Genomic DNA, 22,032 nt, shown 5'->3' with positions numbered 1-22,032 from the left:
CCATGCCCCTGGTTGAATATGCCATCACCGCCTCTGGAGGAGCCAACCCCTTAGCCTTATAAGCCTGCTGGTGTCAGGGCTGGGCTCAGCCCTTCCTTCTCAAAGCTGGCCACTCAGCTGTCGGCTAATTGCCAGCTCCTATCTCTCCACAGTGACTCACCTGTTGATGATATCCTGCTCATCAGTCCTGCCTATGTAAGCCATCCAGTCCAGATGATCTCTGCCCTCACCTTGGTCACATCTCTAGAGACGCTCTCCTGTGTTCCTGTTAAAGACTTGCTTGGCTGACATTCCTTCTGGCTCCAGATCCTCCCTGATGTTTTGACTTGTTTGACTATCCGTTCCGGTTCCTGAACTCTGGCTATATTTTGACTACGTTTACTATGTTTACCTTTTTCTTTTTTAAACAAGTGTGATTTAACTGTACTTCTGTATCGGTCTGATTCATGGTTTCTGACAGCTGGATGGTTTGGACGATCCAGGCTGCAATCGTTCTGGTTGAAGCCCGTTTCCCCTTGTTACTCCCAGAGTGTAGGATAAACAGATGATCCAAGCATCTAAAGGAGGAAGTAGCTTGCAGGTATTGCTTCAGTATTTCCCCTACATCCAGTGGGTGAGCCTCCGCAGTCCCTGGGGCCCTGAATGTCAATTTCTTGATTCTCATGGAAGACTGACGTGACTTTAGGATTTGAGATGGACATAGGGATGAGGACCACCCAGTCCAGAAAGAAAGTCAGGAATGGTTCTTTATGACCGAAGGTCCCGATCTCAGAGACCCTCTTGCAGCGGCAGCCCATGCATTGTGGGCACACGGGCACTGCCCCCCCGACACCTCCGCCGCCCTCCTTATTCATGTGCTCTGCCTCTTTCAGGATGCTGGACACATGAAATACTATGGCGGACATAGACAGTGGGTGTGTATTTTGAAGCACATTATTAGAGCCAGAGGCTCTAATAAGCTTCAAAATAGGGTGGGCTGGGGGCGCAGAGCACTGCATCCCGATCCCACCCTGTTGTGTGACATAGCGAATGAATTTTCACTATTTTCACATTAATGTTCCTCCCTGCCACTCAGGAGGCAGGTCAGTGAGACCTGTCTCCCGATTGGCCAAAGCATTAGGCGATCCTATTGGATGCCTAACGCTTTGGCAGAAGAGGAGACACGGTGGAGTAAGCCATTGGAGGAGGCAAGCGGACACAGGCCTGTCACTGCCTTCAGAGGAGGAGAGCCCCACCACTCCAGGAGAGGAGCAGAGCCCTGCCACATGAGCAGTACCAGCCACGGGGGGGGTTGGTTAAAGTGACAGACGGGGGAAGCGCCTGGCTGCATATGATGGGCACAGTGGCTTTATTTAGTGGGCACAGTGGCTGCACATGATGGGCACAGTGGCTGCACATGATGGGCACAGTGGCTGCTTATGATGGGCACAGTGGCTATATTTGGTGGGCACAGTGGCTGCATATGATGGTCACAGATGGGCACAGTGGCTGCATATGATGGGCATAGTGGCTGCATATGATGGCACAGTGGCTGCATTTGATGGGCAAAGTGGCTGAATTTGATAGGCACAGTGAGGCTGCAATTGTTTTGTTTTTTTAAAGTATTTTTCAGTCTGTTTGGCCCCCCCACCCCAGCCGCCACTGCCCTCTTGGCCAATGTGATTTACCATGTGGCAACTGGCATCCTAGCAACTGATGATGCCATTGGTTGCTAGGATGCCAATGGCAGGCTTTCACACTGTCCTTGGTTGGTAGGATGCAGATGAACTTTTTGTGTGCATTTTTTGTGGGGCCTCTTTTATAATCCATACCAGACCTTCATCTATGATCAGGGTCTGGTATGGATAAAGAAAGTGATCTATTAATAGAGAGAAGCTGACCAGGGAATGTCATTTAGCAGCCAGCAATTTAAATATGTATTTTTTTATTTTGTAAATGTCACCTTTTTGGTTTACATCATACATTTGCCACTTCACAGGCAGCTTTGAGACATCTCCCAAGCATGTTATTTATAGAAATTATGGATTTTTTATATTTTACTTCAGGCATTAATAAAAGATCTTCTTCCCAATGGATGGATTTTTGTATTAGTACATGAAGTATAGTCACATTATAACTACGGTTGAAAAAAATCTATCCAGTTCTATCCAGTTCCACTTTTATGTGTGTGATTTTTATTCCCCAACAAATCCCATAGCCCTAAATATTCTACTTCCTGAAGAAGACATCTAAAGGTTTTTGAAGTTGTCAGCACTCTCAGTTAGTACCACTTCCTGGGGGAGGGAGTGCCATATTTTTACTGCTCTAGGAGGAAAAAACCCTTTCTTCAATCTAAGTATTTTCTTCTAACCTCAAATTGTGGCCATGCGTCCTCTTCGAGGACCTTAAAGAAAACAGTTTATCACAGTTACGGAGTCACCTTTGATATATTTGTACATTGTAATCATATCCTCTCTAATGCCACATACACATGACCAGACTTTCTGGCAGAAAAGGTCCAACGGTCTTCCCGGAGTTCCGACGGCGTTCCGATCGAACGGACCTGCCCACACACGAACGGACCAAAGTCTGTTCGTTTTGAACGTGATGACGTACGACAGGACTAGAAAAGGAAGTTCAATAGCCAGTAGCCAATAGCTGCCCTTGCGTCGTATTTGGTCCATCAGACCAGCATACAGATGAACGGTTTTCCCGATAGAAATTGATTCCGTCTGACAGATTTGAAACATGTTCTATTTCTAGGTCCGTCCGAATTTTTTAAGAAAAAAGTCAGATGAAGCCCACACACGATCGTAATATATCCGACGGAATGATTCCGTCGGTCCTTTTCTGCCGGAAAGTCCGGTCGTGTGTACGCGGCATTAGGCGTCTCTTCTCCAGAGTGGAAAAGCACAATCTGTGTCATCGGTGCTCAAACGCTGAACTCCTCCATCCCCCTTATTCGTTTTGTTGTCCTTCGCTGAACTCTTTTTAATTAAAAAAAACTTCTTTCTTGAGGATATATGCAGGAATATGCAGTTCAGTTTTGAGGACCAAAACTGAACTGCATATTCAAGATAATGGGGAACCAAAAATGATTGATTTACCTCTGGAATTATGTCCTTTTTACTAAGTGAGTGTAGTCTGCTCGCCTTCGATTGCTAAGTCTGTGATCTACAACAAACTGCATATCCCTTTTCATCACTGATTCTCCCAGGGGAGGCTTTCCTAATGTGTATTTCTGGCACTCAGGTGCATAACTTTACATTTCTCCATATTGAACCTCATCTGCCATGTATCTGCCCAAACTTCCCATTTTGTCAGGGCCTTCCTATAAGGATGCTACATGTTGTGCCAAAGTTATATCCTGACATAATTTGGTATCGTCAGCAAACGCTGCAATTGAGCTCTCGATTCTAACCTCTATATCCGTAATAAACAAATTAAACAGCATTGGCCACATGATAGAACCCTGGGGACCACTATTCAGAAATAGGGGCAATTATTACTACTCTCTGGACCTGTTCATATAACCAGTTTCCTATCCATGTACGGCACATACAAATCCATCAACTCCAACAAACCTTATTTTTTTAGATTAAACAGAACTTCCACATTCCAAATTCTCAATTCTTTATAGAACAATAACAGGTTGGTGTGACAAGAATAGTCTTTCGTAAATCCATGCTGGTTGTCATTTATAATACCTTTATCACCAACAAATTTCTGTATGGAGTTCCTTATCATCCCCTCAAATAACTTACATACTATTGATGTTAGGGTGATTGGTCTATAGTTTCCTGGTATACATCTCAATATGTCCAGGGGCAGTGCCCAGCTCCTCATGATCTTTGACAATCTCTTGCCCATTAGCGTTAAAAATGGCCTGGATTGATTTTTAACAATTCTGCTCCCATTGACTTCAGTGGGGTTCAGATTAATGTGTGAGACTTCTGATGTAAAACAAGGCCTGATTTCCTTATAAAACATTTCCCACACTCAGGACAGGAATACGGCTTCTCGCCTGTGTGTAATCTTTGATGGAGAATAAGGCCTGATTTCCGTGTAAAATGTTTTCCACACTCCGGGCAAGAATGCGGCTTCTCACCTGTGTGCAATCTTTGATGTATAACAAGGCCGTGTTGCCATGAAAAACATTTCCCGCACTCAGTGCAGGAATATGGTTTCTCATCTGCGTGAATTTTCTGATGTGCGTAAAGTGAGGACATGCGTGAAAAACATTTCTCGCACTCAGGACAGGAATACGGCTTCTCACCCGTGTGAGATCTCTGATGTTTAACAAGGTCTGATTTTTTTAAAAAACATTTTCTGCATTCGGTGCAGGAATATAGCTTTTCCCCTGTGTGAGATCTCTGATGTATAACTAACCTTGATTTCCATGAAAAGCATTTCCCGCACTCAGGGCAGGAATATGGCTTCTCACCGGTGTGAGATTTCTGATGTTTAACTAGGTCTGATTTCTGTGAAAAACATTTTCCACATTCGGGGCAGGAATATGGCTTTTCTTGCGTGTGAGATCTCTGATGTAAAACAAATTCTGACTTGTGTAAATAACATTTCCCACACTCAGGGCAGGAATGTGGCTTCTCCCCTCTGTGAGATTTCTGATGTATAACAAGATTTGATTTTTGTGAAAAACATTTTCCGCACTCAGGGCAGGAATACGGCTTCTCCCCCGTGTGAGTCCTCTGGTGTATAATAAGATCTGAATTGAATAAAAAACATTTCCCACACTCAGGGCAGGAATACGGCTTATCCCCAGAGTGAGATCTCTGATGTCTAACAAGATTTGACTTTTTGGTAAAACGTTTCCCGCAGTCAGAACAGGAATGTTGTTTCTCACCCTTGTGAGATCTCTGATGTACAGTAAGACTTAATTCAGAGCTAAAACTATCCCCACATTCAGGACAGGAAAATTTCTCCTCCCCCTGAATTCTGGCACCATCCCTCACAGTACGAGGTTGCTCAGGGTCAGAGGGATTTGATGGTCTATCCACACTGTGAAGTCCTCCATCCATAGCTGAGCTCATTGTCTTTTCTCCTGCACAATCTCCTGTGATGTCCTCATCTTCCATTTTACAACCTGGAGGTAAAGTGAGACGATTCTTTAATGGTTTGTCCATGGCGTGTCCTGAAAAAATGTGAAAACATGATCAATAGTTAGAAGACGGTTAGTTTACTTAAATCAAGATTCCATCTGGATCAGGTAGATTTTAGTGAGCAGATGTTCTCTGTGGGGGTCTCGACAAGCTGTGACTTCCCCTTTTCAGTAAAACGGCCTTTGGTCCTCCTCCCAGATCATTCCTACATTTACACAGCCTTGTCAGAAGAGCAGGAACCAATGAGGACTGGGAGGTGCATGCTTTTCACACAACCACAAGCCTAGTCAAGGGATTTTGGATAAACAAGAGGTTCAATGTTCAGACTTGTAGAACCTTTAGCTTAAAACTAGTGGCCTAGGCTTCTGATGATAAGAACTGCTCTGTTCCACTAAAATTTAATTTTCTGTGTTGTATTGAACTACAGCAGGGTATTATTGTTTTGCAGTATGCCAACATCAAATGGACGTTTTGGGCCACTACAACTTGTTTTACTATATTATTTTCCCTTCTCCCTCTGTATTTCCCTGCTGTTTGATATGAGTTACTTAGTTCACTCATAACTAGACCTTTCCAATTTCTTCCAGGTTCCCTCAATCGGTGTTAGTACTTTCCAGAGACAGGGCTTATTAAAGTTGTTGTCTTCTTAGACCTTAAAAGACTGTGTTTTATTGAAGGGTTAAGCTGCCTGTGGATGGTGCCAAGTCAACAGATGACCACACTGTCAAGGCAGGCTAAACCTAAGGAGATGGTCAATGTATAAAGCAGCATCTGAAATAGAACAAGAACAGCGGAGAAAGCTTTCAGCTGTATTTCCTGCTGCAAAGAGAAGTGTTTCAGTTTTTATGTTACTAATTATGTTTCATCCTGGCAAGACTTTAAATAGCATGTTAAAATGTAGCTATTAGTCTTCTTGAAAAACAGGGATCAAACTAAAGGCACAATCTGTGTTATTATATCTGTGCTACTGTAACCACAAATGAAATGCAACCTAATACTTCCAGCTTGTCAGCGGGGCCATTGGCGCCCTGCATGTGGGAGTACCTTTTGCGTGGAGTGCGTTCCTCAATTCAATTCTGCAGTCATGTGAAGAATCTAACATTAAGGAAGTTCCTGACTTAGAGATGAACCTTTACAGTGTGCAGTAAAGTAACATACAGAGTTCCTCTGACAAAGTGCTGTGCCATGTCAGTACACACTACTGTAACTTGTATGTTGCATATGGAGGTCCCGCCATGCACCTAGCATGGACCTCATGCATGCATCTGTTAACTCCTTCTCTTCCAATGCCTCACGATCAGGCCATAGATCACTGTAATGCAAGTTGGAATCTGGTTGCTATTGTATACCAACTGCTAGGGAGGTAGCCAGACAATGACCTCCTCACTACCAAAGAACCTAATGTTGGAAGGCAACATGTTTTATTTCATAATGCAAGATGTGTTTGAAATATGAATATACCAAGTCTCCGTATTCTTGGGGCTGTCCGGAATGTAACAAGTTGCACATCAAAGCTTGGTAGCATATCAGAATATTCATCTGAAAGAAGAAATCAGGCCCTCAACCTGAACAAAAGCTTGGCTCCTGACCAACTGGTGTGATAACCCTCTGCAAGCAAGCTTCAAAGGGGGCCATGGCTGCCAGGATGATTGATGAAGTTGGGCTACAAAAGATAAAAGGATCAACAGGCACTGAAGATGACTCGGGTCACATAGCGATGATACATGGATGAATGCTGCCCCTAGAGGCCAATACAGCAGGACAGACAGAAATATAATATATTGAAAGGACTGCCTTTTGGCAATATCTCATTGGACAGGAGGCTAGTGGGGTGTGGTTCTGAATGAATGTGTAAAAAGTGCACGCAGAAGGGAATATGTCCCTTTTCCGCTCTTGGTTCATGCCTGATGGCTCTCTGAGCCTCATGGCTCTCTCTGTTACCATCTTGAGCCCAGCTGATGAGACCATGTCTAGGGGACAGCCTTTGCGATAACTATCTTTGAGGTTCTTTTGTTATATGCTCTATGGTATTTTCATGTTAGCATTTTCCTATTTTCTTGGGAAATAAACAAGACGTTGTTTTATTAAGCAGTGCGTTTGTTTTCATAGCTAACCTTATATTATTGTGCCATCAACAGTAACATTATCAGAGTTTTAATAGACTAGCTAACTATAAGAATAGACAAATTAATACATATATGGAATAAATTGAGGGAATCCGTAACCACCCTCGGATAATATTTATTTTAGAATTTATTTCACCTAGCGACTGGTTGCTTTAAGTCTTGAACTTGTGCTTGGTTACTCTTAGCAGCTACATTCCTCTTCTTGTCTTGCCAAGTTTATTTACCCTTTTGTAGTGTTGTTACTTCATACCCCGTAGTGCTTTAAAGACCCTGGTTTATTTGATACGCCAGAACCCACATGCACCCCTTTGCATAACTTCAAAACAGGCTCCTAACGGTTAATGTAACTTTACTAAAAGAAAGGTGGCATAACAGTGAAATATGAACAACGTCCTTCTTCTAATTCTAACTATAGTTGTGTGGCTGCCCAGGCATACCTCCATGAGGTGAGATTCTATCGTGGCATGACCATGGCTTAAATGTCTCCAAAAGTCCCAGTGTCTGCAGCGGACTGCAAGGTGCAGCAGTCCCAGTACTATGGGCAGAACCAACTAATTCAGCCAAGAGAGAGCTCACGGACCTTAGCCTTCCTCCTTTTTATATTACAGGCTGGGCTAGGACCAAAAAGCCTAGGAAATGAGTTTCACAATCTAACCTTTTCCCCAGTCTGGGACAGCTGCTAATGCACAGTTCAACCTGCCTACAAGCTGAACCCCAAAATATATACAACTAATGTCTGCAGCGTAGGGAATTGGGGTCATCTGAAAGAAAAGGAGATATAATGTGCAGGATGGGTATCAGTGACTATTATGAACCTACTATTGGCTGAAATCACTCATCTCCTGCCCTACTCTGGACCAATCAGTGTGCAGTAACAGAGCAGAGATAACAGAAGAATAAATTATGGCTGACCTGTGCTGATCTCTGTAGGAGTGTCCTCCTTTTTGAATATCCTCGTCATTCCAGACTCCCCCGTGTATTGCTGATCATCCCTCACATACGTCTCTTCTACTTCACCCTCAATTTTCATGTTCATCAGATCATCACCCTAAACCAACAGAATGACAGAAAATAACATCTGTAAAATAGAAGAATTCATAATGTGAGATCACATAGAAAATATCATCTTGTAGAGTCCACACATCGTCTCCACATGTCATGTTCCAGACCCTCAACGCCACCTACCTGATGATGGTGAGGAACAGTGTGACCTTCCTGTGTGGAATCCCGGGAATACAGAGGACGGGGACATCTCTCTGGTGGGTTCCCATTACTGGATCCATCTGTAGGAAACACACACACTGACTGAATACATTGTTTCTATGTGTTTATCAGATGATGGGGGATCTAGGTGGAGCCTCCGTACTGCTCTCTCCTTTACAATAAAGTCTCCTCTTACCCGGTGATGTGAGGGGCGGCTGATTGTCCATCATGACGTCCTTGTAGAGATCCTTGTGTCCTTCTAAATACTCCCACTCCTCCATGGAGAAATAGACAGTGACATCCTGACACCTTATAGGAACCTGACACACACAATGATACAGTCACCATCCAGACACATCCCTTGTCTGTTACTGGATAATGTCCCAGAATTCCCAGCACCGCTCACCTCTCCTGTCAGCAGCTCCATCATCTTCTTGGTTACTTCTAGAATCTTCTTACTGATGTTTATCTCAGGTGTCAGGGAATGAGGTGGAGGAACTGTGATGGTCATATGATCTTCAGACTTCACAGGAGGAAAACCCTGAATTAAAAAAAAAAAACATTAATATTACGTGACTTTCCCAGAATCCTCCTCACCTCTCTGGTCAGGTCTGTGTTTTATTGATAAAAAGTGATGTCATGTGACCTCCCACAATCCTCCTCACCTCTCCGATTAGCAGGTAGATGATCTCTAGGGTGAGGTTTAGTATCTTCTCAGTCATCTTACTCCTGCCCTTGTCCATTCTTGTTGATGTGCTCATGTGATCCATGCAAGTTTTCCTGTAGACAGAATTATCTGGACTCTATTGGTTGTATAATATTAGAATGGGGATGTAAAGGGTTAATAGGTGAGCTACCCTCAGTGAGAATTTGCAAATGTGTGGGGAGCTGCTTCCCTCTAAGGTCTGTATTTGTAAATAGCTGTTGCTTGGTAAAAATCACAGAGTTAATTTGTTATAGACAAGAACTTCCCATTCCTGCTAGCTTTATCCAAAACCCTGATTGGAGCATTGAAATATCTCATAAAGAGGACTTTGCAGAAAGAAAAAACAGAACCGCACCACATGACCTTCCATACAGGAGCTGCTGCTGTATTTCATCCAGATCAGAATCAGAGACTATTAGGTAAGTGTTCCTGTTTTCTAATAATTTTACTATTGCAGTTTCTTTGTATATCTGAAGTCTGGTGACAGAAGTGTCCTATTGTTATTATCTCACATGCACAGTGCCAGATAGCTAGGCCTGTGCGACTGTATGTGTATAGTTGTCACCTTGCAGTGTATTATTAGGTGAACCTCTTTATTAAAATAGAGTTTATTTGAAATTAATGTTAACTTAGGTACCTGCTGTCGTTTCTGGTCTGGGTTTCTATAGCTATATTCAGCTCAGTGCTTAGTGAAAAACATAGTTGCTAGGCATCTGGTGGCCCATAGGCAGTCAGAGGTTCAGCTGCATGGCAGATTAGAAACTGTTAGGAGCTGAGTACAGTAGATAGGCGGACACAGGTTCAGTGTCAGACCACAGACACTTTCAGTAAGAAGGTGCATCGCGGGCTGTTTGAGCTCTATGCTAAGATATTCAGAGGTGCACATGCTCATTATAAGTAAAGTGTTATCATAGCTGGAGGCTCCCATTAGCAGACTGAGCTTTTGTGTGGGGATAGGTGTGTGCTCCAGGCAGGGGAGGTGAACCGCTCGGCAGACAGTACACCATGTTGGACAGATTCCCTTATCCACAGCACTGGGAGAGTTGGGACAGCTAAGTTAGTCAGAAAAAGCCAGAGAGTTGAGGCAACTAGCGAGTCCAGGGGACTGGAGGAGGAGCTGTCTCTGGAAGAGTGTGAGAACCTAGGGTGGTTGGAGACCCCTATCTAGAGAGGCCAGGAGTGGGCCCCTGCAGCGAGGTGCTGTACCTAAGGCTTAGTGAGTCTGGGAGACCAAAAAGTGAATCGGTGCCGCTGACAAGAATGAGACAATTTACTCCTCAATGGGTACTTGCCAACCTGATGAGGAAGCATGGCTCCCCCTTCAGGTTAGTAAACAAAATCACAGCTCTGCACCAGCCTACAGGGTTATCCACCTACCCCCAATGTTTGACTGATCTCACAGTCCCTCTTACAGTGAGGGGTGGGATTATCCACATCTCCCCCATTATTGGCTGATCTCATGCCCCCTTTTACAGTGAGGAGCGGGATTATCCATCTCTCCCCCATTATTGGTTAATCCTCCCCATTATTGGCTGCTGGGAGTCTGGAGTCTGTGGGTCCAACACTGTACAGGACATTACTGGTGGGCATCAAAATTAATCAACCGCAAATTCAACCAAAATTGAAATCCTTGAATTTGGAATTCAGATTTTAGTAAAACCCGAATATGAATAATAAACCGCATGTTATAAGAGACCACTAAGGTGAGAAGTAAGAATAAGCAAATGGTTTAGTCTGAATTGACCAGATATGGCCATATTTTGTCAGTGATGGCACCGAAATCCCTGCTCCTTCCCTTATATAACGGGGAGCTGTCATTTGGCTGTGAGTACCATTGGAATCGATTGTGTGCGGCGAGTCTTTTTTTCAGAAAGTTGGCGGGTGGTTGGCCTTGTGATTGATTATGGATTTACAATGTGCGATTGTTGGGGTATTTTTTTTATTTATTTTTTTAATAAAGGACTTGTCAAGTTTTTTTTTTAATGAATGAGTAGGGATACTAGGTGGAATGCTTTATCCGGGGGGGCCTTATTATTAAAGAGGGTTTCCAGACTCCAATAACTCCCCATCCACATTCCTTCACAACCACTAGCCAGGGTTGTGGGAAAGAGGCTCTTGTCCTCATCAACATGTTGACAAGGTGCTTTTACAAGGCCTCCCTCCCGACAAGGTACACTCTCCTGTTCAGGGCATATGGCCTGTTATGGTTTAGGAGGAGAGCGGAGGACACCCCACCCTGCCCCTTCTGTCAAGCCAGGCTGCATGCTCAGATTAGGGGTCTGATATGGATTTTTAGGGGAATCTCATCAATTTTATTTATTTTTTACCCCCTTAAAATCCATACTAGACTCAAAGGGTTTGGTATGTAATTTGATGGGAGGCAATCTACACTTTTTTTTTTTTTTATATATTGCAGTACGATGTGCTACAATAACATTTAGCAATGATAGAAGTTAAAGTGAAGTCCCGCCGAAAACAAAAAAAAATAAAAAGTCAGCAGCTACAAATACTGCAGCTGCTGACTTTTAATATAAGGATACTTACCTGTCCAGGGCACCCGCAATGTCCTCACACGAAGCCGATCTGTCCCTCGGCTCCCGGGTGGAGGCACTGGCATCTTCAGTAAGGGAATCAGGAAGTGAAGCCTTGCGGCTTCACAGCCTGGTTCCCTACTGCGCATGCGTGAGTCGCGCCGCGCAATCTCACTGGTCCCTGCTGTCTTCTGGGACCTGTGTGTCTCCTAGAAGACAGCGCGGGGGGGGGGGGGGGGGCGACAGAGGAGGGGACGAACATCGCGTAGATCGCTGCGGAATCTGCAAATTTGTATTATACAGGTATATGCTCCCCCCCTGAAAGGGGCCAAATGTGACAACGGAGGGGGGGGGGGACCGGAAATGCGTAAGTTCCATTTTTGGGTGGAACTCCCCTTTAAATTGGCAGCAAATGACATTTCATTGTTGGCTTTAAAAAAAAAAATAACACAGCATACAGACCCCTCTAAAGGTCCCCCAAAAATACACAGTGGACCCTTGGAGAGGTCTGTTTGGGGTTTTTTACAAAAACAAAGAAGCTGCCAATGACGCCGTCTTCCAGCAATATTTTGAATGGAATTCTTTAAAAATCTTTTTGCATTTCTACATGTTCCTCAGGGCAGTGACCACCTCCCACCATGCTATTTTTGGACACCCCCTTGCCTATTAGCCCAGAAAATGGGCATTTCTAATTAGACAGGTTCAGTTTCTACTATATTCAACGTGGTTTGGGTCTGGCATCTGAACTCCTTTGACGTTTTACCAAACAACACTGGAACCAAACCGAGGACAGTTCAACTCATCTCCAGTCAGAAATTGACACATCTCCAAAATGAAGAGAATTTTTTTCCGGCCCCGTAAGTGGGGAAATATTTGGTGCCTGAAGGGGTCATTCTAGGTTTCCACACTATATATGTGTGTATCCTCATCTGCTGGAGATAAAAGACATCACAGTGACTATGGAGGAAGAGGACGGACATGACGGGGGTTACTGGGTGTAAATAGAAAATAAGATCTTATTACCGCCTCTACTGCCAGTTCCAGCAATGCCTTCTCTCTACTTCCTCCCGACTCACCTCTCACTTGGAACTTCCTATTTATACCTGACGTCACTTCCTGTCTGTACCTGACATCACTTCCTGTCTGTATTCCATCGACATAGCGCCTTCTAGTCTGGGTATGAGTAAGATCACCACCTTGTGGAGCTCAGAGGAACTGCAGCCCCAAGAAATGGCTCATATTAAGAACACAGCTTTCTCATTGTTTCCAAGTATCCTAGATGTTGCAGGACAGTCCCAGGGGGGAGAGCTCAGAGACAGCCACAGTGTCAATGAATTGGAAGCTATTGTGGGAAAAACTGAAAAATAAGTGAATCGGCTTGGGTTCAATTCACAAGGCTGTTCAGCGAATGCATCCAAGGATCAAGGAATTGAGAATGTTACCGTGAAACTCCATTAAAGTCAATGAGAGGAATTCTGAAAATGAATTGAGAAAGAAAAAGAGAAATTGGGAGGAGGGGTCTCGTAAGAGAAGCCTCAATATAGGACAATATTATTCCGGTACCTCATCCTGAATAATTCATTACACAAAATAACCTTAACTACTAAGCTTGAAGGACTGTAAAGGTACCAATAGGTTAAAAAGCATCAAAAATGTTTAATATACAGAAAAAAATCATTGGACAAGCATAAAAAAAATGTACACATGTACTACAAACAAAACATAAAAGAAGGCATAAGGATACGTTCTTCTTAGCCCTTGTACACACGGTTGGACATTCCGACAACAAAATCCATCGGATTTTGTCCGAAACTGGTGTTGCATACACACGGTCAGACAAAGTTGTCGGAAAATCCAATCGTTCGTAACGTGATGACGTTATTTAGTTACGACGGGACTACGTTCAGGCTAGTAGCCAATAGCTTTGGTCTAGGAATTTGATCTGAGCATGCGTGGCACTTTGTCCGATCGGAATTCTCTACAAACGATCAGACAAAGTCCGATCGGATCATGTTGACGGAAACATTTTCTATCCAGCTCTCTTTGTTGGTCAGACATTCTGACGGAAAAGGTCTGATAAAGCCCACACACGGTCAGATTATCCGACAACACGGTCCGATTGGAGATTTTCCGTCGGAATGTCCGACCGTGTGTACAAGGGCTAAGATGTGATTCTCATCAACCCCACTGCAGTGGGGGATGAGAGACTCGCTGTGGCCTTGATGCAGGTTGCGTTTCACAGGGCATAGCCCACTTCTTCAGGAAAATATCACGCAGTCATACACTAAAATGAACAATATATATATATATCAGTTTACAGTCACGTGAATGCTACTGCAAGGCTCCTCCACCTCACAAACCTCTCAGTGTCTGCTATACCTCTCCGTCAATCCCTCCATTGGCTGCCACTCGGTCACCAAATTAAATTCAAGATACTAACTATAACTTACAAAGCCACCCACAACTCTGCCCCCAGCTACATCACTAACCTAGTCTCAAAATACCAACCAAATCATTCTCTTCAGTCCTCCCAAGACCTCCCGCTCTCAAACTTCCTTGTCACCTCATGCGATGCTCACCTTCAGGACTTCTCCAGAGCCTCTCCCATCCTCTGGAATGCTCTATCCTAATCTGTCCAATTTTCTTCTACTTTATCCACTTTCAGACGATCCCTGAAAACTCATCTCTTCAGAGAAGCCTATCTGGCACCCACCTAACAACTGTACATTTATCTACTCAATCAGCACATCGCCCACAGTTATTACGTCTTGTATCTCTTGACCTTCCCTCTTAGCTTGTAAGCTCTAAGCAGCAGGGCCCTCGGATTTCTACTGTATTAAAGTGTATTGCATTTGTACTGTCTACCCTCAAGTTGTAAAGCGCTATGTAAACTGTTGGCGCTATATAAATCTTGTATAATAATAAATAATAATAGCATGTTATCAACCAGTATAGTTATCAAACAGTATACTCTGTTACCACATACCTTAAAGTTTATGAAAAAACATATTAATCAATTCAAAAATCATATATAGTCTTCATACAGTCAGCCACTGCCGCCTTCCAAGTGGATGGGATAGTCCACACACAAAATATTTAGGAGAGCCAAGCTCATATATGATCATAATGTGGAAATATCTGAAACGATATATCATATTGGAAACCCAATGACAGGTACAGTATACTTTGCCAAAATAGTACCAAATATATATTGTGTTATGCCCTAAGGATGCCATAGGTGTGGGGTCCCTCATGATTACAAACTACACCCCTACTCCCCAATTTAGAAATACAAGTAAAAATCACTTAAACTGCCAGCAATCGCTGGCAACACTAGACTTTGCATTACATCAAGTCTTTTTTCATCTGAACCAGGCCATAGTCTGGAATACAGGGAACGATGGCTAAGTAACTGACGTTTGTGCCATTTTTATTGCAAAAGCCTTGATAGGATGTTGGGTATTTCCTCTAGTGTTGCCAGCAATTGCTGGCAGTTTAAGTGATTTTCACTTGTATTTCTAAATTGGGGAGTAGGGGTGTAGTTTGTAACTGTTTGTCACTGATCTGGTTACTCCTGCTGCTGCTGGATACCAGTAATTGATATACTAACAACCAGCAAAAATTCTTACATTTGTCCATTAGGTGTCAGGGGACTGGCTGCAGAGGATAGCTCAGATAGTTGCAGACTGGAAACCCACAGCAAGCTCCACACAGATAAGGCTGCAGAAGTCTCTGGTAAAGCAGTCCAGGCAGCTTTGAGCAATGCCACCCTACTTGAGTAGCTGTATTGGTGAAAATCTCTAGATAATGTCCATTTTGAATACCCAATTTCGGCGTTTGGGGATCTCCCTAGCTCGGCCCCAAGTTTTAGATATAATTTTGGGAACGGATTCTAGGAAGCTGATCTCTAATCTCTATTCCATACTCAGGCTCCCTAAGGCGGTCACAGTAATCCAGAAAGCCAAGGCAGATTGGGAGGTGGACATGGGCGAGATTGGTGACTCTGTCTGGGATGAAGTACTGGACAATGTTCAAAAGGCATCACCCAAGCTTTCAGATAGACTAACACAGCTCTATATCATCCACCGAGCATACCTGACACCCCGGAGAATAGCCAAGTTTCGGGCAAACCAATCCCCAAATTGCCCCCTATGTGGGTGTGACCCTGGTACGTTCTATCACTTGATCTGGCAGTGTTCCAATTTGCAACCATACTGGCTACAGGTAGTCAGATTCCTACACGATGTGATGGGCTCCACAGTGACACCAGATCCCAAAGTATGTATACTAGGCCTGTTGCCTGATGCTGACATTGATAGACACCAAGCCACATTTATACAACAAAACTCTGTTTCTAGCCAGGAAGGCAGTGGCTCGAGAATGGATGCGGACCACACCCCCTACTGTGGCTGAATGGAAAAGGGACGTGAACAATACCATACCGTATAAAAAAACTGCTTTACAGACACAGGGGGTGCGAGCACAAAATTTACCAAGGTTTGGGAAAGGTGGCTGGGAGACGGGGAAACGTACTTAATTTTTGACAAGCGCAGTTGTTCAGGAGAGATGCTTCATCTATCAGTTCGAGGATGAAAGAGGAATATAAAAGGGCGGATTACGGGAGGGTAAGGGAAGTTGGGGACAAACAGGTATATGTAATAAATGTGTATGTATCAATCTGTAAACCATACCCTTGTTGAGCTGATGTTGTGGTGCATATGTCTGTCATTGGAAATGTTTGCAATTGCCAATATCATTACTAAATAAATAAAATTTGGTTTTCCCCAAAAAAAAAAAGGGAACAAAGTTAGCAAAAATAAATCTGAAAACTGCTCTAATTGCAGATGAGGTTTTCTTTTTTTTTTTTTTATTACAGCCGGAACATGATATCCCAGAGATCAGAAAAATAATTATACAATTATAGTAAAATTTCAGGGTGGCATATAAACTTTTAACAACAGTGAGATACTACCAATTACAATTATATGCCATAAAAAAATGGGATCAACATACTCCGTTTGTGGTAATGAAAGAATATATCACAGATCAAGGGATAAAGATTGGTAAAATGCCATCTTCATGGTATGCTTTTAAGTATCCACAATTGCTAGTTAAGATAATTAAAGAGGAGTGTCAATAAACGCATGCCCGTGGCGGCTAGCTAACCTGGGGCTAGGATCTTGACTGGTGTAGGAGGGAATGAGGGGGAACTTATTCTGAGCATATAAGCCTGGCTGCAACCTTTTTACAGCCGCACTGCCTTTGGCAACCACTAGAGGGAGACTCCACTCCAATCCAACTGGCTGACCACACACACACACACAGATACAAATATCACATGCAATCTGGTGCACTGTAATGCCGCGTACACACGGTCGAAGAATCCGTCGGAACGCGTCTTATCGGACCGTGTCGTCAGATAATCCGACTGTGTGTGGTATGCATCGGACTGATTCCGTCCGAATCTCTGTCGGACCCAATTTTCCAACATGTTGGAAATATTTCCCGACCAACTGGGCCGGTCGGACCTAATCCGATCATGTGTAGCGAATTTTGATCGGACCAAGTGCCACGCATGCTCAGATCAAATTCCTACATCAAAGCTATTGGCTACTAGCCTGAATGTAGTCCCATCGTAACGAAATTACGTCATCACGTTCTGAAAGATCAGATTTTTCGACAACTTACTCCGACCGTGTGTATGCAACAGTTTTGGACACAATCCGTCAGACTAAATCTGACAGACAAAATCAGACGGATTTGGTTGGCAGAATCTCCGACCGTGTGTACAGGGGCTAAGGGTTGAGGAGCAGTCTAGCAATTAGCACACACTTCTAGGATTCCCCCAGCTATCCTATGAGCTAGAACCCCGGTGTTAATCACTCTTCCCACTGTCCGCACAACAAACAGTAGCTTGCCAACTGTCAGGAACCATGAAACAGACAGAGACAGAAAATGCAGTAAAAATCACACCTTTTAATAATATGGTAAAAATGGTACAACCGTTAAACGTAGTCAAAACATAGCCAGGGAGCCAAATCTGGTAGTCAGAACAAGCCAGGAAATCAGGAAGCCAGAGATTAGCATAGGCAGAGGCAGCAGACAGGATCAGGAACCAGAAGGGGTGTCAGCCAGGCAAGTCTTCAACAGAAACACAGCAGAGAGTCTCTAGATATGTTGACCAAGGCGAAGGCAATTGATGAAATGAACCAGGCAGCTTAAATAGCCAGAAGGGGCTGGCTGTGGGCTTGACTGACAAGTAGAAGATGATCAACAGGTGAGCCACTGTGGAATGAGGAGTACTGGCAATTAACTGACAGCTGAGCAACCTGAGCACAGAGGAAGGGCTGAGAGCCCAGCCCTGACACCACCACCTAGCAATTTGTCCGCTGACTGGTCTGCTAGGCAACCACACACACAGATCTCTGTCTGGCAGATCTGCTAGTTTACAATCTGCATGCAGAAATAAAACCTTACAGAGGTTTATCCTGTGACAGGAGCATGTCAGAACGTCCGCAATCCACCAGAGGGACTGGCTCTGTGTGAATTACCCTGACCATATCTCAGGGTTCTCAATTTATTTGAATATGGATGTGGGCTGGACTTTAGCCCTTGGCCAGTCAACCCTGGGGGATGTTTCTGTTCTGAAGTGACCAGGATCAAAGGGGCCCTGGACAGTTCTGATAGCTGGGACGAGGATAGGATATCTGACAGCAGCGTGTCAGTCCAATCACAAAAATACCAATCAGTGCCTGGCTGTCGCGTTCAGGCTCTATATATCCTTTTTTGTGTGTCTCTTTGGGGATTCTACATACGCTAACAAAATATAGTTTTACATAAATACGTAGTCCAACATGTGTTCCATCAGCAGGAATTATTTTCATCTACCTCCACCTCGACTACGTTTCTGCTTAATCTTAACCTGCGACTATTCATTAACGATCTTTGGCTTGTTCCTTGACTACTATGACTTGGCTATATCTGCTACTGGATCCCGGATTGCTGTGACCTGGTACTAATATGCAGCAAAGCCCATCTCCACCATCAGGAGCTCTGGGGAATACCAGTTAGTACATAGACCCCACACCTCCGGTGAGCCCATGTCATCAGCCAGGGTGACCTGTGTTTATATCTGTCTTGCTTGTCAGTGGGTGCTGTTCCACTACTAAAGCTACTGGCCTTCGAGCCTGACTCCAGCCAGTCACACTAATACAGTGATTAGTGATACTACTGTACTGAGGACACTGGCTGAGTGATCAGGAGGGCAATCGGGGGGGTTAACTGTGTGCATAACAAGTGTATGCAACTGGAGTCTCTCCTTGCTTTCAGATCTGAATGCCAACTGAAAGCATGGGGAAATCCAGCCGCAATCTGTGTGTTGTGTTTACAAACACACAGATCTCTGTGTTGTGATTGGCCACATCTGATCAGCAGGTATACAGCCAAAATGACTGGCTGTAACCTGCTGACAAACTAGTGCTGTGTCCAATCACAGCACAGATTAGGAGGGGGTGCCCACATGAGCGCCTGTAATGCAGGAAGTTCACCACAATGTATGGGTATGTCACGGGGCCCGAGGGAGCATATGTACTGCTGGCAGTTGGCAATAGGATAATATCATAAATAGAGCACACATCCCACTTATAACAAATGTCTCATCAACGTATCCAGAAATATATATATATAAAAATTATTTTATGTATATATGTATTATTTTTCTTTCTATTTATGTTAAACGGAATGGCTAGGTATCATAATGCAGCAGCAATTAAGATTTACGTTGCAGATATTTTGTGAGAAAAATAACTGATTTTAAAGATTCTATTCCCATTGACTTCAGTGGGGTTTGGATTAACATTCAGAGATTAGGAGCAGTTCATCAAACCTCCCGTGAACTTAACTCAGGAATGTTCCACTCATCCCTACGCCGCACTGTGATATCTCTGATGTAAAACAAGGTCTGCTTTCCATGCATAACATTTTCCACACTCAGGGCAGGAAAATGGTTTCTCCCCAGTGTGAGATCTCTGATGTCTAACAAGGACTGATTTATCTGAAAAACATTTCCCGCACTCAGGGCAGGGATACGGCTTCTCTCCTGTGTGAGATCTCTGGTGCCTAACAAGGTATGATTTCCATGTAAAACATTTTCCGCACTCAGAGCAAAAATATGGCTTCTCCCCCGTGTGCAATTTCTGATGTATAACAAAACTTGTTTTCTTTGAAAAACATTTTCCGCATTCGGGACAGGAATACAGCTTCTCTTCCGTGTGCAATCTCTGATGTATAAGAAGGTCCGATTTCTTTGTATAACCTTTCCCGCACTCAGGGCAGTAATACGGCTTCTCTCCCGTGTGAGATCTCTTGTGTCTGACCAGGATTGATTTCTGTGAAAAACTTTTCCCGCACTCAGGGCAGGAATATGGCTTAGTCCCAGTGTGAGATCTCTGATGCACGGTAAGACTTGATTTCTGTATAAAACATTTTCCACATTCTTGGCAGGAATGTGGCTTTTCACCCGTGTGAGATCTCTGATGTACAGTAAGACTTAATTCAGAGCTAAAACTTTCCCCACATTCAGGCCAGGAAAATTTCTCCTCCCTCTGAATTCCGGCACCATCCCTCACAGTACGAGGTTGCTCAGAGTCAGAGGGATTCCATGGTCTATCCACACTGTGAAGTCCTCCATCCATAGCTGAGCTCATTGTCTTTTCTCCTGCGCAATCTCTTGTGATGTCCTCATCTTCCATTTTACAACCTGGAGATAAAGTGAGACGATCCTTTGAGGGTTCCTCAATAGCGTGTTCTGGAAAAATATAAAAACATGATCATTATATATGAGAGGGCTTGTTCACTTAAATCGAAATTCCATCTGGGTCAAGTAGACTTGAGTGAGCAGATGTTCTCCGAGGTTGATTGGGAACCAGTGTCCCAACAACTAGTGATGTATCCTGACCCATTCAGTGGTCAGCCAAGTATTGGCCAAAATAAAGTTGTGGGGTCTTCCCAAGATCTATACCAGACCCTTAAGATTTGTTATGGACTTTAGGTGGGAACTCCATGCAAAAAACAAGAAAAAAGGTCCCTCTAAAATCTATAACAGACCCTTATTTGAGCATGTAGCCTAGCAGGCCAGGAAAGGAGGACCCCTTCTGAAACATACTAGACCACATGCCCTCAACATGGGGGGGGGGGTACCCTGGAAAAGGACCTTTGATGAGGACAAGGGCCTCTTCCCCACAAGCTTGACCTGGTAGGTGTTGGGGTCTGTGGGTGAGGGACTTATCAGAATCTTGAAACCACCTTTAAAATAAGGGGACCCCCAGATAACCATCCCCATACATGAATGAGTAAAGGGTACAAAATACTCCTATTCATTCCAAAAAAATAGAATGTAAAAAAACCCAAACACACACACACTTTGATAATTCCTTTATTAAAATACATACCACAATGAAAATCCATCATCAATCCTGTCGTTCGGCAATGCAGATACAAGCGATTTACAGTGAACACCAACACGATCCACGTCAGATGACTGCTCGCAATGAATGACAGCTCCCTAGATGAATATAACCAAATGGGCGGGGCATCACATTGACATAACTGGCCAATTAGTGACATGATCATTTTAGGTCAATGATGTCATCCAAGATCCCCTGTGACATAACTCACCAATTATAGTCATGTCTACATTTGGTCATTGACGTCACCTGAGAGACCCCCCTCTTTGTTTCCACTCAGCTGTGGAGCCCAAGAGCTGTCATTTGCAGAAAGTGAGTGACCCTTACCTGAGTAAGGGTCACCTGCCCCTCTGCTCCAGGAGTTCTTTATCACTGACCGTGTGATGATAAAGACATTGTCAAAGACTGTGTAGAGGCAAAATTCCTTCACAGCTGTCCCTGGGCCTCCTCCTGCGATCGGTACACCCCCCTCCCCCCCCAGATGGGAGTGCCCTCCTGCCTAGTATTCCATTCCTCACTTCACTCAGCCGACATCTCCCCTCAGTGGCATGTTACCTCAGCTTATATAGGAGGCCCTCCCCCTGCCAAAACCAGTTGGGGATTGGTCAGAGCTCCCACATGAGCTGCCTGCCACTCCAGTTCTAGGCCCAACCCCTCTTCCAGAATATTCTCCCTGGAAGCAGGGGAGGTGCCTCAGAACTGGAACACAGGTGGTCCCACCCACTGCTACTCTAACCACTCCCAGCTCCTAGATCAAAACAGACAGGCCTAGCTTGCAGCATAGGCCTGCCTAAATTTGCCTGTGCTGACAGTTCCTAGTAAAAACCTATTACTAGCACCTACCTATTGGTAGAGGGTGCTAAAAAAGTTAAGAGACACAACGCTAACACTTCATGTTTTGAT

At 44.0% G+C, this 22,032-nt stretch overlaps 2 protein-coding genes across 2 annotated transcripts in view; both read right to left on the bottom strand.

Moving 5' to 3' along the window:
• Positions 1 to 3,595: 3,595 nt before the first annotated feature.
• The window catches only part of LOC143989513 (uncharacterized), a 283,774-nt gene continuing 265,337 nt past the window's right edge, over positions 3,596 to 22,032 (bottom strand). The window contains 2 exon segments of the mRNA XM_077489650.1: positions 3,596 to 4,793; positions 19,630 to 20,457. Coding sequence (XP_077345776.1) covers positions 3,912 to 4,793; positions 19,630 to 20,457 — 1,710 coding nt within the window. The 3' untranslated portion in view covers positions 3,596 to 3,911.
• LOC143989500 (gastrula zinc finger protein XlCGF66.1-like) lies at positions 8,438 to 12,751 on the bottom strand. Its single transcript, XM_077489641.1, has 4 exons — positions 12,689 to 12,751; positions 9,094 to 9,208; positions 8,835 to 8,969; positions 8,438 to 8,748 (listed from the first exon to the last, which is right to left on the bottom strand). Exons 2-4 carry the CDS (start codon positions 9,196 to 9,198, stop codon positions 8,557 to 8,559), a joined length of 432 nt encoding a protein of 143 aa, XP_077345767.1. The 5' UTR covers positions 9,199 to 9,208; positions 12,689 to 12,751; the 3' UTR covers positions 8,438 to 8,556.

This window comes from Lithobates pipiens, unplaced genomic scaffold (assembly GCF_037356315.1).
Source record: "Lithobates pipiens isolate NorthernLeopardFrog02 unplaced genomic scaffold, aLitPip1_a1.2 Scaffold_18, whole genome shotgun sequence".
Taxonomy (NCBI): Eukaryota; Metazoa; Chordata; class Amphibia; order Anura; family Ranidae; genus Lithobates; species Lithobates pipiens.
This window is presented reverse-complemented; position numbering and strand designations above follow the sequence as displayed.